The 13,155-nt window shown below is 41.7% G+C and overlaps 1 protein-coding gene across 1 annotated transcript in view; it reads right to left on the reverse strand.

The window, feature by feature from the left end:
• Positions 1 to 9,348: 9,348 nt before the first annotated feature.
• C1QL2 (complement C1q like 2) overlaps positions 9,349 to 13,155 on the reverse strand; it is a 91,709-nt gene continuing 87,902 nt past the window's right edge. Inside the window, exon 2 of the mRNA XM_085647470.1 lies at positions 9,349 to 9,974. Within this exon, the coding sequence (XP_085503596.1) occupies positions 9,795 to 9,974 (180 nt within the window). The 3' untranslated portion in view covers positions 9,349 to 9,794. The remainder of the gene's footprint in view (positions 9,975 to 13,155) is intronic.

The following is a 13,155-nucleotide window of genomic DNA, read 5'->3' on the forward strand; positions in this document are numbered from 1 at the left end:
CAGGTTTTGACTCTCTTTGTTGTTAATATTGGCTAAGATACTGGAGTGTATTCTGTCTATTCAAGTACAGGTAAACATTGAAGTCCAGCACTGAGCTTTGCATGTGTTCCAAGTGGCCTTTTATCCACATGCAATGTCAGTGAACAGCAGGAGTCTAGGAGCCTTGGTCTTGCTGTACTTGGCAGCAATTTTTGATTCTATTGGCCGTAACATTGTTGTTGGTTGGCTACAGGAAACTGGTGTTGCAAGCATTTCCCTTGAGTGGTTCTATTGTTTCCTGACTGCCATGTCCCTTTGTTCCACCAATAAGTTATTGTGTATACGCCTTCATCCCAATAATCAGACTATTTGCCTGGGCTTTTTCAGCATCTATATGGTGGTTCCTATCACCCACCTTTCCCATTCCTTGAATATTTGATTTTACATGTATGCCAATCATTTGAATATTCTTCTTAGCTTAAATGGAGGCTGTGAAACAATGGCATGAGTTTTAACCATGGTTGGGGTACAACCACGTAAAGCTGAATTTAGAAACCTGGCTGTCTAAACAGAGGGTGACTTACCATTGAAGTCTCAGTTCAATGCTAGTATACTTAGGTATACTTCTTTCTTCGTAAGATTCTACCCCTTATTAGTCTATCTCTCGCCGTGGGCAGACAGAAAACTGCAGAACCCACAATTGTGTGGTCCAGACTCAATTATGGAAAGGTCCAATACATTAACATTCCTCAATATCTCTTGGAAATATGGCACTTGATTCAAAATTCCATGTTTTACATGGTTATTGAGGATGACAACTTTGTTCTTGCTAGCTGCCTGCTGGCTCATTTCCCTGGCTTCCTGTGGAAACCAGAGTTCAGTTTAATGTCTTCTGTGTTATTCATCAAGCCACTTTCTTCTTATAGGAAAGGCTGAACTCCATCAGTCTTGTGTAAATTACAGATCCCAGCCATGCTGGTTTCTGATGGTTCCTAGTTATTGTCAGAATCAGATTTGGTACAGATCCTTCTCTACCCAAGCATTTATTGCATGACCTTGTGATAACTGTATACCTTGGACCAGACTTAATGATGTAGGATTACACTGAGGAAACTGATAATTTTGCAGTTACTCTGCAAACCTTCCCTTACATCAGCATAAAATAAACAGTGGTAGCAGTGTGCTGTAAAATGAAATTATAACATATGATTGCAGTTGTATGCGTGGACTGATAATGGACTAGCTTGGCCTGTTGGATTCTGGATTCATGGCACATAAGGCACTGTAGGAGAAGTAGAGGTTCTTGGACCTTATGTGATAAAAGAGTGGAAACTAATTAAAACAATCTTTTGATGAGATAGTTTCTGAAGCATAGCAGAAGCAAGAGTCTTGCTACAATTTTTTGATCATTTAGGCATCTACTGGGTGGGCTGGCATTCCTAGTTAACTTCTAATTACGCCACTGAGGATGATTAAAAACACCACCTTGGTCATTTGGACTCCTTAGTGGAAAAAAGGTTAAGAAAATATTCACCTCAGTCTATGAGGTGAAAGAGGGTTGTTTTTATTGATGGATCAATTTGGGAAGTCAACACTGAGTGTCACCTAACCATCCACTTCATTAAAGAATTTGCACAGGCAGTCAGGTTTGAAAGGGGGTGTTCTGCTAATATTTAAAATGATTGGTGAGCCATCAGCCTACTTGAAATAAGCACTGCCATGGGAATAGATAATAGAGATCAGGGGATAAAGTACATTTTGACCTAAGTGGGGGAAATAAGAGGGATTGTGAAGGAAAGACATTAGGATGGGAGACAAGGAAGTAGGGCCACTACTTGAGATCTGCTACAGAGGAAGTAGATGACCAAATGATTTGCAGGGACACACACGCCCACTGTCAGGGAGCACGGGTCTGCAGGATTCTAGAGGAGAAGAGGTAGTCTGCTAACTAAGCATTTCCCAGTAGCTGAGAGTAGAAGGGCTGAAATGGGAACAGAGATTAGCAAGTAATGTTTTCCTTGTAGAGGATGGGTATGGAATGTGCACACATGTGCAGATGTGTAGGCATGGTGTGTATGTGTTTATGTGTGTGTAGGTGTACTTGGTGTGGTGTTGCACCCAGTGGACAGTGTCACTCCCTGATTGCAATCCTTGCCACCTGAAACCATAAACACCATCCAGTCACCTATTGGGGCTCATTTTGGCATAACATTGGTCCCTGAGTATTGATGGCCCTGCTCTATTTTGGGCATCCTTGGCCTAACTACAGCATAATGGTGATCAACGTTGAAATAGTATAAGCATCCTTGGATTAACTGTAGCCATCACTACCAAAATGATTACCATCCTTGGCCTAATGTGGCCATCCTTAACAATATGGTGTTCAGCCTTAGTACAATGGTTGTGGAGGCATAATCCCTAACTCTACAGTGTCCACTCCTCGAATAATGATGGTCTTAACAATATGGTAGCCGTCCTTAGGATATTGTGGGCAATCTTGAACAAATAGTAGCATACCTACACAGGTTTTTGCAATCTCTATAAGTAGGCAAGATTTATTGATGAGTACAGACAACCTAGTGCCAAAGGGGAAGGAGGCCCAAAGTGTTGGGAGAGACAGCCAAATTCTCTAACTTCGCCAAACAGGACCTGCATATCATAGGGACTTCCTAGATTCCATGAGTGCAGAATGTGTAGGCCAAATCCGTGATGAAGATCTTTCACTTTTCTCTAAAATCCACACACAGCATGCAAATATTTCAGTAGATCTTCAGGTGGTTCAAAACTCCATGGATGGACATGTTAACATTCAAGTTCAACTCCATGTTGATAGTTTACTGCTCCAGAAGAAAAGTAGGTGCTTAGGGTGGGGAGTTCTGTGACATTCCCTGGTCTGTATGACCTTCCATTTACATTTTCTCCATAATGTCTGACACCATGGTACTTCACAAAAACAGGAGGGCGGAGACTAATATGATACTTGTGTTTCCTAGTTGGGTTTGTATATTATGGTTCCAGCTTTTTTGGCATTCTGCAGCAAGGAAGGAATGGTCTATTCTCCTGTCATCATCTTTTGTTTGATGGGCAGTCCAGTGCCACCAAAACCTCAAGTGCCTGAAAGTCATGCTTTAGAAACACAAAAAGATGATGGACGGAATGCTGAACATTGTCAAACATTCACCCTCAGTACAGAGATCTGGGCTTACTTTCATTGATATTTAGCTCACCATGCCATTCCAGTCTTGATCCAGCCCAAACTGCCAGACCAGGTGCTCTCCGGACCGGAAACAAACATCCTGGAACCATTTTTGTGGTATCACCCCTATCAGCCAGGCTAGCTTGAATCCAATGGCATAGTGATCCCGGGACCCACATCTGCGCATACACTTCCCACTTGGGGTGACTATAGCAACACAAAAAGATGATGGACCGAATCTGAACAGCTCAGTCAAATGCCACAGGCATTTTGAGAAAGATGGCTTCAGCCTTAGTTGCTGAAAAGTCCCATGGATGAGTCATATTTAGTAGGGGATTTTTCCGTATTTTGTTGCACTAGATTCTTTATTACTCTTTCTTGTGACACCTTCATGTTTCTTAACTGTCAGAGAAATTGATTTATCCTGGGCTTGTCTATCGTCACCCTGAGGGGCAAACTTGCAGCTTTTAGGATTTTCGGGGAACCATGGAAAGTGGTGAATATTTCAGACTTCTCCATGGTTTGGATAGCCCCAGACCAAGGGCTAGATCAGTTCTCCTTCCTGTATCCAAGTCTTATTCTTGACAGGCTTCAGTGGGGTGCGTTTTGAACTTCTAGAAGAAAGTTCCCTAAAGCTCCTCTAATCCACAATGGTTTTAATGATTGCTAATACTGCGACCATGGGTGTAGAAAGGTTGGAAGCCTCACTTTGAAAAAGCCATACTTGATTTTGTTATGGAAGGGGGTTGGTCATACATCATTGTATGAGACCGGCCGTTATGCTACTTTTCAGCTTAAATCATAGCATTGTCCTTCCCTACTTGGCTGCGATTCTTCAGCGGATGATGTTCTTGGCTTTTTTAGAGTGGAGGAGGGCGGTAAAGATGTATATCTCTTTGAGCAGAGAGGTGTTCTTACTTTTTGTCCAGGCCACATAAACTGCAAGACTTATACTCCTTCTCATAGCCTTTGGGTCTGCTTTGCCCTTACCCTGTCATATGGTCTGTTAAATTAGGATCTCCCAAAAAGGGTCCAAGATCCATCTCCCAGGTTAATGAAGCCATCTTGGGAGGGGTGTTTAGCAGGTTCGATACTTATAAATTTTAATGAAGCTACCCTGGCAACCACTAATACATTCATTAACCACTACAAACTTCATATTTCTTCTTCTTCCACTGGTTTTATGGTAGTAGTTTGGGTAACTGATTCTGTCTGATTGAAAATCAGGGTACCTGACCGAGACATGGCTTAAGCCCAACTCGACTCCCGACATTACCCTTGCTCTGACAGCCGGCTATAGGTTCTTAAGGCATAGACAAACAAAAGTGGGTGGTGGGATTGCTATCATTTACAAAGACGGTATTTCAGTCTCTACACTTGAGCAACGATGCAACGCTAACATTGAAATACTAGTCTTCCGCATTGACTTCCTCCCGCAACTTAGCTGGAAAGGTACCTTAGTGTATCAGCCCACTGGCAGACTTCTCTCTCCAGCTTACGGAAATAATAGCTCTCCATGTAATCTCGACTAATAAATTCTGATTGCTAGGTGACTTCAACGTGCACAGCGAATGCATCATTTACCCTGACACGTCGCAACTCTTAGCAGACCTTGCTCTCCTAGGCCTAACAAAGCTTAACGATGGCCCGACTCACACCGCTGGTCACACACTTGATATCATCCTTACCAACGCTTCTAGCATCTCATGTGAACCCCCCCGGCCACTGACATGGTCAGACCATGCTTCTATTGAATTCACTATTCAAGGTCCCAGGGTGGCTGCTGCTCCCCACTTAGCCTCTCACAGGGTCTGCAGACAGTGGCATAAGATCTCCCCGGATACTTTCCAGGCTGCTTTTCCAGCACCCTGGGAAGCTGAACCCTCTAACACGGAGGATGGCCTAGCCCAGTTTATTTCTGCTGTCAAAAGTGCCATTGAACTGCTTGCGCCCCTCAAACCATTACCTAACTCAGCCAGGCGCCCTCAGACAGCCTGATTCACCCCTGAGCTCAGTGCCAAAAAATGGCAGTGCAAAAATCTGGGGAGATGTTGGTGTAGGTCCCTGGAGGTGAGGGACAGTTTTAAGAGAGCCCTCTCCACCTACCATAAAAATATAAAGGGAGCGCAGAAAGCTTTTATTGCCTTACAGCTAGCTAAGGCAGAGAATGCCCCCAAAACCCTATTTTAGATACTTAAATCCTTTACTAGTCCTAAGGCCTGTCCCAATCCTGAGACCCTATCCCAAGCTCTCTCTGATGATATTGCACAGTATTTCTCACAGAAAATTTAACTTATCTATGATAAGATCTCCCTCTCTTGGAGCCAGCAGCCGGATGCTCCACCTCTTGATCCACCAGCATCTGTAATAACACAACTGCTGGAGAGCTTTCTCCCTATATCTGCCAAGGAGGTGGAAGCCTCACTTCACATAGTAAAATCAGGCTCCCCCCTTGACGTTATTCCAGCTAAAGTAGTCACCTCCCTCTCCAAACAACTGTCTTCGCCCATAGGCACAATTCTCAACCTCTCTATGAGAGAGGGCTACCTTCCCCGGGAATGGAAAGCGGCACAGGTCATCCCTATCCATAAGAACTCCAAGGTTCCTATGGAAGAGCTTTCCAATCTCCGCCCCATCTCCTTACTACCTCTCCTGAGCAAAGTAATGGAAAAATACATTAATAAACAGCTATCTAACCATGTCGAGAATACAGGTAGTTTGGATTCCTCTCAATCTGGTTTCAGGCCCAAATTCAGCACGGAGTCTGCCCTGTTGGAGGTCACAGACAACATCAGGATGACCTTAGACAGTGGCCATTCAACGATTCTCGTGCTGTTGGACCTCTCTGCTGCGTTCGACACAGTATCCCACCAGATATTGCTCCGGAGATTGGAGGAAATTGGATTTAGAGGACCTGCTCTTCAGTGGATGACGAGCTTTCTGTCCTCGAGTTCCCAGACTGTCAATCTTGGCCCTTTTTGGTCGAAGTCGATGGAACTGACCAAGGGAGTTCCCCTTGGCTCATGTTTGAGCCCTACTCTGTTTAACATCTATAGTGCTCCCTTGGCCAACCTTCTCAGATCCTGTGGCTTTACGCCCATTTCATACGTGATGAGACCCAGCTCCTCTTCTCATCCAACAAATCTGCCATATCGGTTCAGTCCACATTCTCTGCGGGAATGACAGCTATCGCAAGTTGGATGAAAAGCAATTTTCTCCAACTCAAAGTAGGGAAGACGGAGATTATGCTCTTCAGAGATGCACCTTTGCTGTGGTCACCAGACTGGTGGCCGGTAGCCCTTGGCTCCCCCCGGCCCTAAGGCCCTTGTTAAAAACCTGGGCGTTCGCCTTGATCGCGCCTTTTCCTTGAAGGATCATGCTGCCCACATTGCCGGCTTCTGCTTTTAAGTGCTGGGCCTGCTATGACAAGTTTTTCCTCTCCTTACGGATTCCACTCATAAAACCCTCATTCAGACTATGGTAATGAGCCGGCTAGACTACTGCAACGCTCTCCTGGTCTCAGCCAATGAGTCCTCGCTTAGCAGATTGCAGGTGGTCCAGAATACTGCAGCGCGCCTTGTTATGAATGCCCCACCGAGAACTGCCTCCCTTCCTCTTCTTCAATAGCTCCACTGGCTTCCAATCCACAAGCGTATTAAATTTAAAGTTTGCTGCATCGTCCACAAGGCCTTGAATAACAAAGATCCTCTCTACATCTCTATGAAATTCAAGCCTTACGCCCCTACCAGGTCCCTCAGGTCAGGAAAAAAATCACTTCTCTCAGTCCCCCGGGTTAGGAAAACAAGGCTAGGCGGGAAATCCTTTTCCTACCTCGCTCCTATCTACTGGAACCAGCTCCCCACTCACCTGAGACAATGCCCCGACTATCTGCGCTTCAGGAAACTTGTTAAGACCGCTCTATTTTAATAATGCCCGTCAACCTGTCTAGCAGCACAGTCCAAAGCGCAGAGATACCCCTTCGGGGATGATTCAGGCGCTATATAAAACCTACAAATAAATACAAAATAAAAATCTGTCGAAAATAAAGTCAGTTTTGATATGCATAAAATACACATGTGCAGTAGTTTAAGATCGGTAAGCATTTTTTAAGACTCAGGCACTGTCATATATATCCTCATGTTCTAAAGATTGTGATAAGGAAGGGAGTTGAGGTGGTAATGTTCAGATTATCAATTAGTTATGTTTTTTTCACAATCCTACTTCCTGTCTTCCCAAGCTGTAATGTCTCTACTACCTGCCAGAAACCAAACGTTCTTTGGAGGGTCACCAACCACATAATATCTACAGTGTCTGAGGCTAAATTAAAACACAAAGTTATGTATTCCTTAATAAAATGGAACATGGTTTTTTTCGGATTTTTTTTAAATTGCCTATCTCCAGGGAGGGAATGTGAAGATCCGCCATTATGTGTTAAGGACTGTGTAACAGAATATTTTGGACTCGGAGTAATGATATGCAATCTTTACATTATTTAAGGACGTTTACCAGGACTCAGGGAAATGTTAATACAGACTTGAGCAGTTTACATTTTGACAGCACCGACACACCCCACATACACTGCTTATTCACCTTCTATGCGCTTTGTGTTTTAATTTAATTGTTCTGCAGTGCCTGAATTTGGTAGTAGAGGCCCATACCTACTTACACAATCAAATAACTGAAGTCAGTCTTAGCTATATAGTACTTCACATAACTTTATTTTTGAGCTTCAATGCTGTGCTTACTTTACACTCCAACTTTCATAGGAGAATACCCCTACATCACCACCATGCGTATATGTTGACAAATAAAGCAGGCTCTTTTAAACTACAAAAACATGTTATCTGTACTTTTTCAGAATCTATCTATCTATCTATCTGATAACATATCACTGAGGTTTTATTATACCACTGATTATTGGGGATCATAGTCTGAGTCTTTACAAAGCACTGTACTGTGCTAAAAAATATTATTTTGACAAAAAACGTTACGTACGAGCACATAGATGGCAGGGCAGTTGCATTTTTAACAGGTATGAGAACCGATAGAATAGTGCAAAACACATTTTACATAAAATTGTTGTTCTAAGTAATGGTGACAAAATAATCCAGCCATAGATGTTGTCATAAAACCACCCACTTTGCGTGTGTTCGCTCCTCTACATTCAAACCATGAAAACAAGCATTGGCATAGCCAATAGGTCTCGCCTTTGGGACCTTATAAGTGTTTAGCCATGCAACAGTTGCATAACTAAATACTTATAAGGTCCCAAAAGCGAGACCTATTGCCTATGCCAAGTGGCCGTGCGGCCGCGAAAGTGATCGCGATTAAGTGCGGCGCGCGCGCCCGCGCACATGCACTGTAGCTCTAGGCTGGCCTGGTAGCACTTTTTGGAGCCCTCTCAAAAAGTCTCGCCAGACCAGCGCATGCGCTGGGTCAGGCGAGACCTAAAAATGTGCATAACTGTTTCAGATATGGGAAATTTGATATGCATCTATGTTGCACCACAGCACGCTACAATCGAGGTGCGCACTTCAGTAATTTCGATATATAACTCCCCTAAATAACCGAAAATATCGGTCTTTTTCGGTGTTTAATACCAATTGTATAGCACATATTGCCTATGCATTTAAATGGACAATGTAAATGAATTAAATATGTGGTAACCAGAAACCTATAGTGTTGAGTCACAACAGCTGCCAATTTAAATTAGATGTTACATATTACCCCGAACATTTGTATCAAACGCTGAATAATGAAAGCTCGAGTAGGCCTTGTCTGCATTCGAGTATACAAATCGCATATACACACAAATCTCCGCAGCAAGCGCTCAACCTACTCATCTATTGTACCACCTGTAAACATCATGTGGGGTAATGTTCTTTTAAACCATAGACTCGCTATTCAAATGTAAGGTCTTCTTTTAACTTTTAATTGGAAATGAATATACATCTGACACAGTACCGTTCCTGTTTTCAAACACTGTTATTTTACGTCGTTTTTTTTTTAATCAAAATCAAGCTAACATTTTTAAATGTCTTCATGTCCCACTCCCTGCAGTGGGACATCTGCATTGCCAGCCAATTCACTGCCTGCACATTTCAAGACACCACACCGTGCTCGCTCGCGTTTCAGGTGATTAGTGGAATTCAGAGACACGATTACAAAAGGAATTGTCTAAAAACTTAAATTTAATGTTTTCTGCAGACATCAAACGAGACTCCAATGATATCGTATCAACCGCACAGGGATTTTTGTTCACATAAAATAAATACATTTGAGCAAACAAGCACGGGAAGCTTCAATGCGCCGTTTTCTAATTCAATATCGGGATTCCCACTGGATGAATAAAAAAACAAAAACATGTTTATTAAGAAAAAAATGGCAATCTGACAATCCACGTTTTACAGTTGTTCTTGAAAACATTTTCATCGCTCATTAATGAGCAGATCCGGTCGCAGAAGCCGATGTTTGACGACTACGCTCACAGACACAAGGGATGACGTATTTTCCATCCATGATTTGAACCATAAAATGGATCGATAAATAATAACAACGAGCTCACGTGACTCGTGGAGGCAGTGTCAACAATACGTAGGGACGTCCTTGCGGCCTGGCCTCAGTCTGGGTAAAGAATGAAACCTGAGAAGGTGCTGTATTTATTGTTGTTTCCTCCGTGCGCCTTCCCACCGTCCAGCTTTACGTAGATCTCGTCCCCGGAGTCCAGGTGCAGCACCACGCTGTTACTGGCGTAGTCGTAGTTCTGGTCTGCGTCCTGGGCGATGGCACTGGCGCGGACCTGCGAGGCAAAAAGAGAAGTGTAAGAGGAGGAGGAGAGGAGGATAGGTATTCCCTGTTAGGGAAAGTATCATTCTAAATACACTCCTACTGAGGGCCAGACCGGCCGTTGAGTAGGGTGACCAGATCTTGAGAACCAAAAACTGGGACGTATTGGAAAAATAGAAGAAGGACTACCATTTTTCATCCACTGAATGGCGCAGAATGACAGCTCTCATCAACGTAGGATTACAGAAGATGCATTAAGAAAATAAATAAAATGCAATTTCTACAACCAACATCATACCTACTAATTAAATGGCTTACTTATATCAGCTGGTAACTAGCACAGTTGTAGAACACCCAAAAAAGTGCCTCTCATTGTTTTCAGTCAACACCCTATAAAGACTGTATAAAAATCTGTCGGGTCAGCGGGTGAAAACCAGGATTGTCCTGGCAAATCCGGGACGTCTGGGCACCCTACCATTGTGCCACTCTGGTATTTCCACAGTAGACTGCCAGCTCGCAAACTGCTTTCAGATTTGTCTACCATTACTGAACCGTGTCCCTATGTCCCTGTTCTAGTCAAGGCCTCCTGCTGTGTGGCGCAGGTTTGGATATTATTGCAGGTGCAGATTTTGGCTTTCATTCCGACCCCTGTAACAGTTGCAGATGATTATTTTACCAGGGAGGGGGTGCACACACTCATACATGCACCTCACTCACACTCATTCATTCAAATACACACCCATTCACAACACTCAATAACAAGGACACATATACTCATACATACTGCATGCACACATCAAACAAAATAAAAACATAAACCTTACCTCAACAGCAGCTCTAGAACAGGGAAGCCTAGGAGGTTCCAGGAGGATTGGGATTGCTACCTTCCCTCATTGGCTGACCTTAGGTCAACAAATGAGGGAAGGCAGCAGTCCCAAGCCTCGAATGTCTCAGGAGAGTTGAAACCGTGTCTTCCCTCACTTACTGACCTTAGGGAAAGGCAGCAATATCAAGCCACGGAGGTCCAAGGAGGGTTGGGTTTGCTGCCTTCCCTCATTGGCTGACCTAAGTTTAGCCAATGAGGGAAGGCAGCAGTCTCAATCTTGTCATAGAGTGAGATGGGGTCAATGAGACTGCTGACCCTACCCCAATCTGTGATGAGGTGTCACTGATTGACACTCATCCCTGGACACTTTAGGGCTTAAAACTGAAGCGCCCAGGTCCAAGGCAATCAGTGAGGCATCCCTTCGTCAGAGGAGGAGGGCCTCGAGGCACTTTTGCCAGGCTGAGGAGGCCATCTTAGGCAGCCAGGAGATTGTGCGTTTAGACCATGGCTAGCTCCTGGCTGCCTTACCTGAACCAGAAGTTTGTCTGTCAGGTCGACGTGAGTTCAGCCTGACAGGCACTATACTTGCCTGGAAAAAGGTGGTGGTCATGGCCCCTGAGCCCGTACAGACAGGTCACTGCTGCCCTGTAGCAAGCTGCCACCGTCTACTTTATCCTGTTCTTTCACAAAGATCCGTTACCCTTGTGGCCAAGGTGTTCATAATGCCATGTGTCCCACAGTTGTGATGTCCTCTGAATTCCCACTTCTGAATCCACCCATTTCCTCCCCACCCAGCATCTATCTGCCCACATTCTCTCTGGACCGGTAACTAGACATAATATCGAAAAAGAAATATCGAATGGACATAATATCGAATCTAAAATATAGAATGGACACAATATCGAATGGACATATTATAGTCGTTAAAAATATCGAATTGCAGGTAAGTAATATCGAATGTCATAATATAGGCATGAAAAAATATCGAATTGTTATTAATATCGATTTTTTAAAGTGTTTTGCATGTTAGTATATGTGTTAAAAGTGTATAATATTTTTTGTAATGTATGTTTAATTTTTTAAAAGTAATGAATTTTATGTTAATACATTTTTGCGTAATTTAATTCCGTAGCGGGTTGTGAGTTTATAGGGGAATAGGGTGGGAAGTAATTTAATAATAATTAAGTAAATATTTATTTTTATTTATTGGTATTGATAATTAATGTAATGTTAATTAATTATTAATTTGCATTTTTTATTATTTATCAATTATTGGTATTGAAAATTAATTGGTTGTTGATTAATTATTAATTGGAAAATAATTTGTATTATTGGTAATTATTTTGTATTAATTGTTTAATTGATAATTATGCTAATTGTAATAATTTATATTTTGTAGTGGGTTGTGGGTTTATTGGGGAATATGGTGGGTACTAATTTAATTGTAATGAATGAATTGCTAAAAATATTTTTGTGTATCGATAATTAATTTACTATTAATTAATTATTAATTGGTATTTTTGAATATTTATCAATTTTTGGTATTGAAAATTAATTGGTTGTTGATTAATTATTAATTGGTAATTAATTTGTATTAATTGGTAATTGGTTGTTGATTAATTATTAATTGGTAATTAATTTGTATTAATTGGTAATTCATTTGTATTAATTGTTTATTTGATAATTATGTTAATTGTTTTAATTTATTATTTGTAGTGGGTTGTGGGTTTATAGGGGAATATGGTGAGAAGTAATTTAATTTTAAATATTTAATTATTGAAATTAATTTAGTATATTGATAATTAATTTACTATTAATTAATTATTAATTCGTATTATTTGTATTTAATCATTTTTGGTATTGAAAAGTAATTGTTAATTAATTATTAATAGGTAATTAATTAAATAAACAATATTTATTGGTATTTATAATTATTTGATGAATAAATATTTTGTGATTGGGAATTCATTTTAATAATTTTTGTATTGGTATTAATAATTAAATTTTTAAAATAAAAATATTAAATTATTATTTTCCCTACTACTTCACTCACTGGAGTGGGAATAGTAAATTTTACCCTCCCGCTATCCAACGCTTTCCCTACTGTTGCACTCTTTGGAGTGGGAATAGTAATTTTTACCCATACGCTATCCAACGCTTTCCCTATTGTTGCACTCACTGGAGTGAGAATAGTAAATTTTGCCCTTCCGCTATCCAATGTTTTCCCTGCTGTTGCACTCTTTGGAGTGGGTATAGTAATTTGTACCCCTACGCTATCTGACGCTTTCCCTATTGTTGCACTCATTGGAGTGGGAATAGTAAATTTTACCCTCCCGCTATCCAGCGCTTTCCCTACTGTTGCACTCTT

Source organism: Triturus cristatus, chromosome 3_2, assembly GCF_964204655.1.
Source record: "Triturus cristatus chromosome 3_2, aTriCri1.1, whole genome shotgun sequence".
Lineage (NCBI taxonomy): Eukaryota > Metazoa > Chordata > Amphibia > Caudata > Salamandridae > Triturus > Triturus cristatus.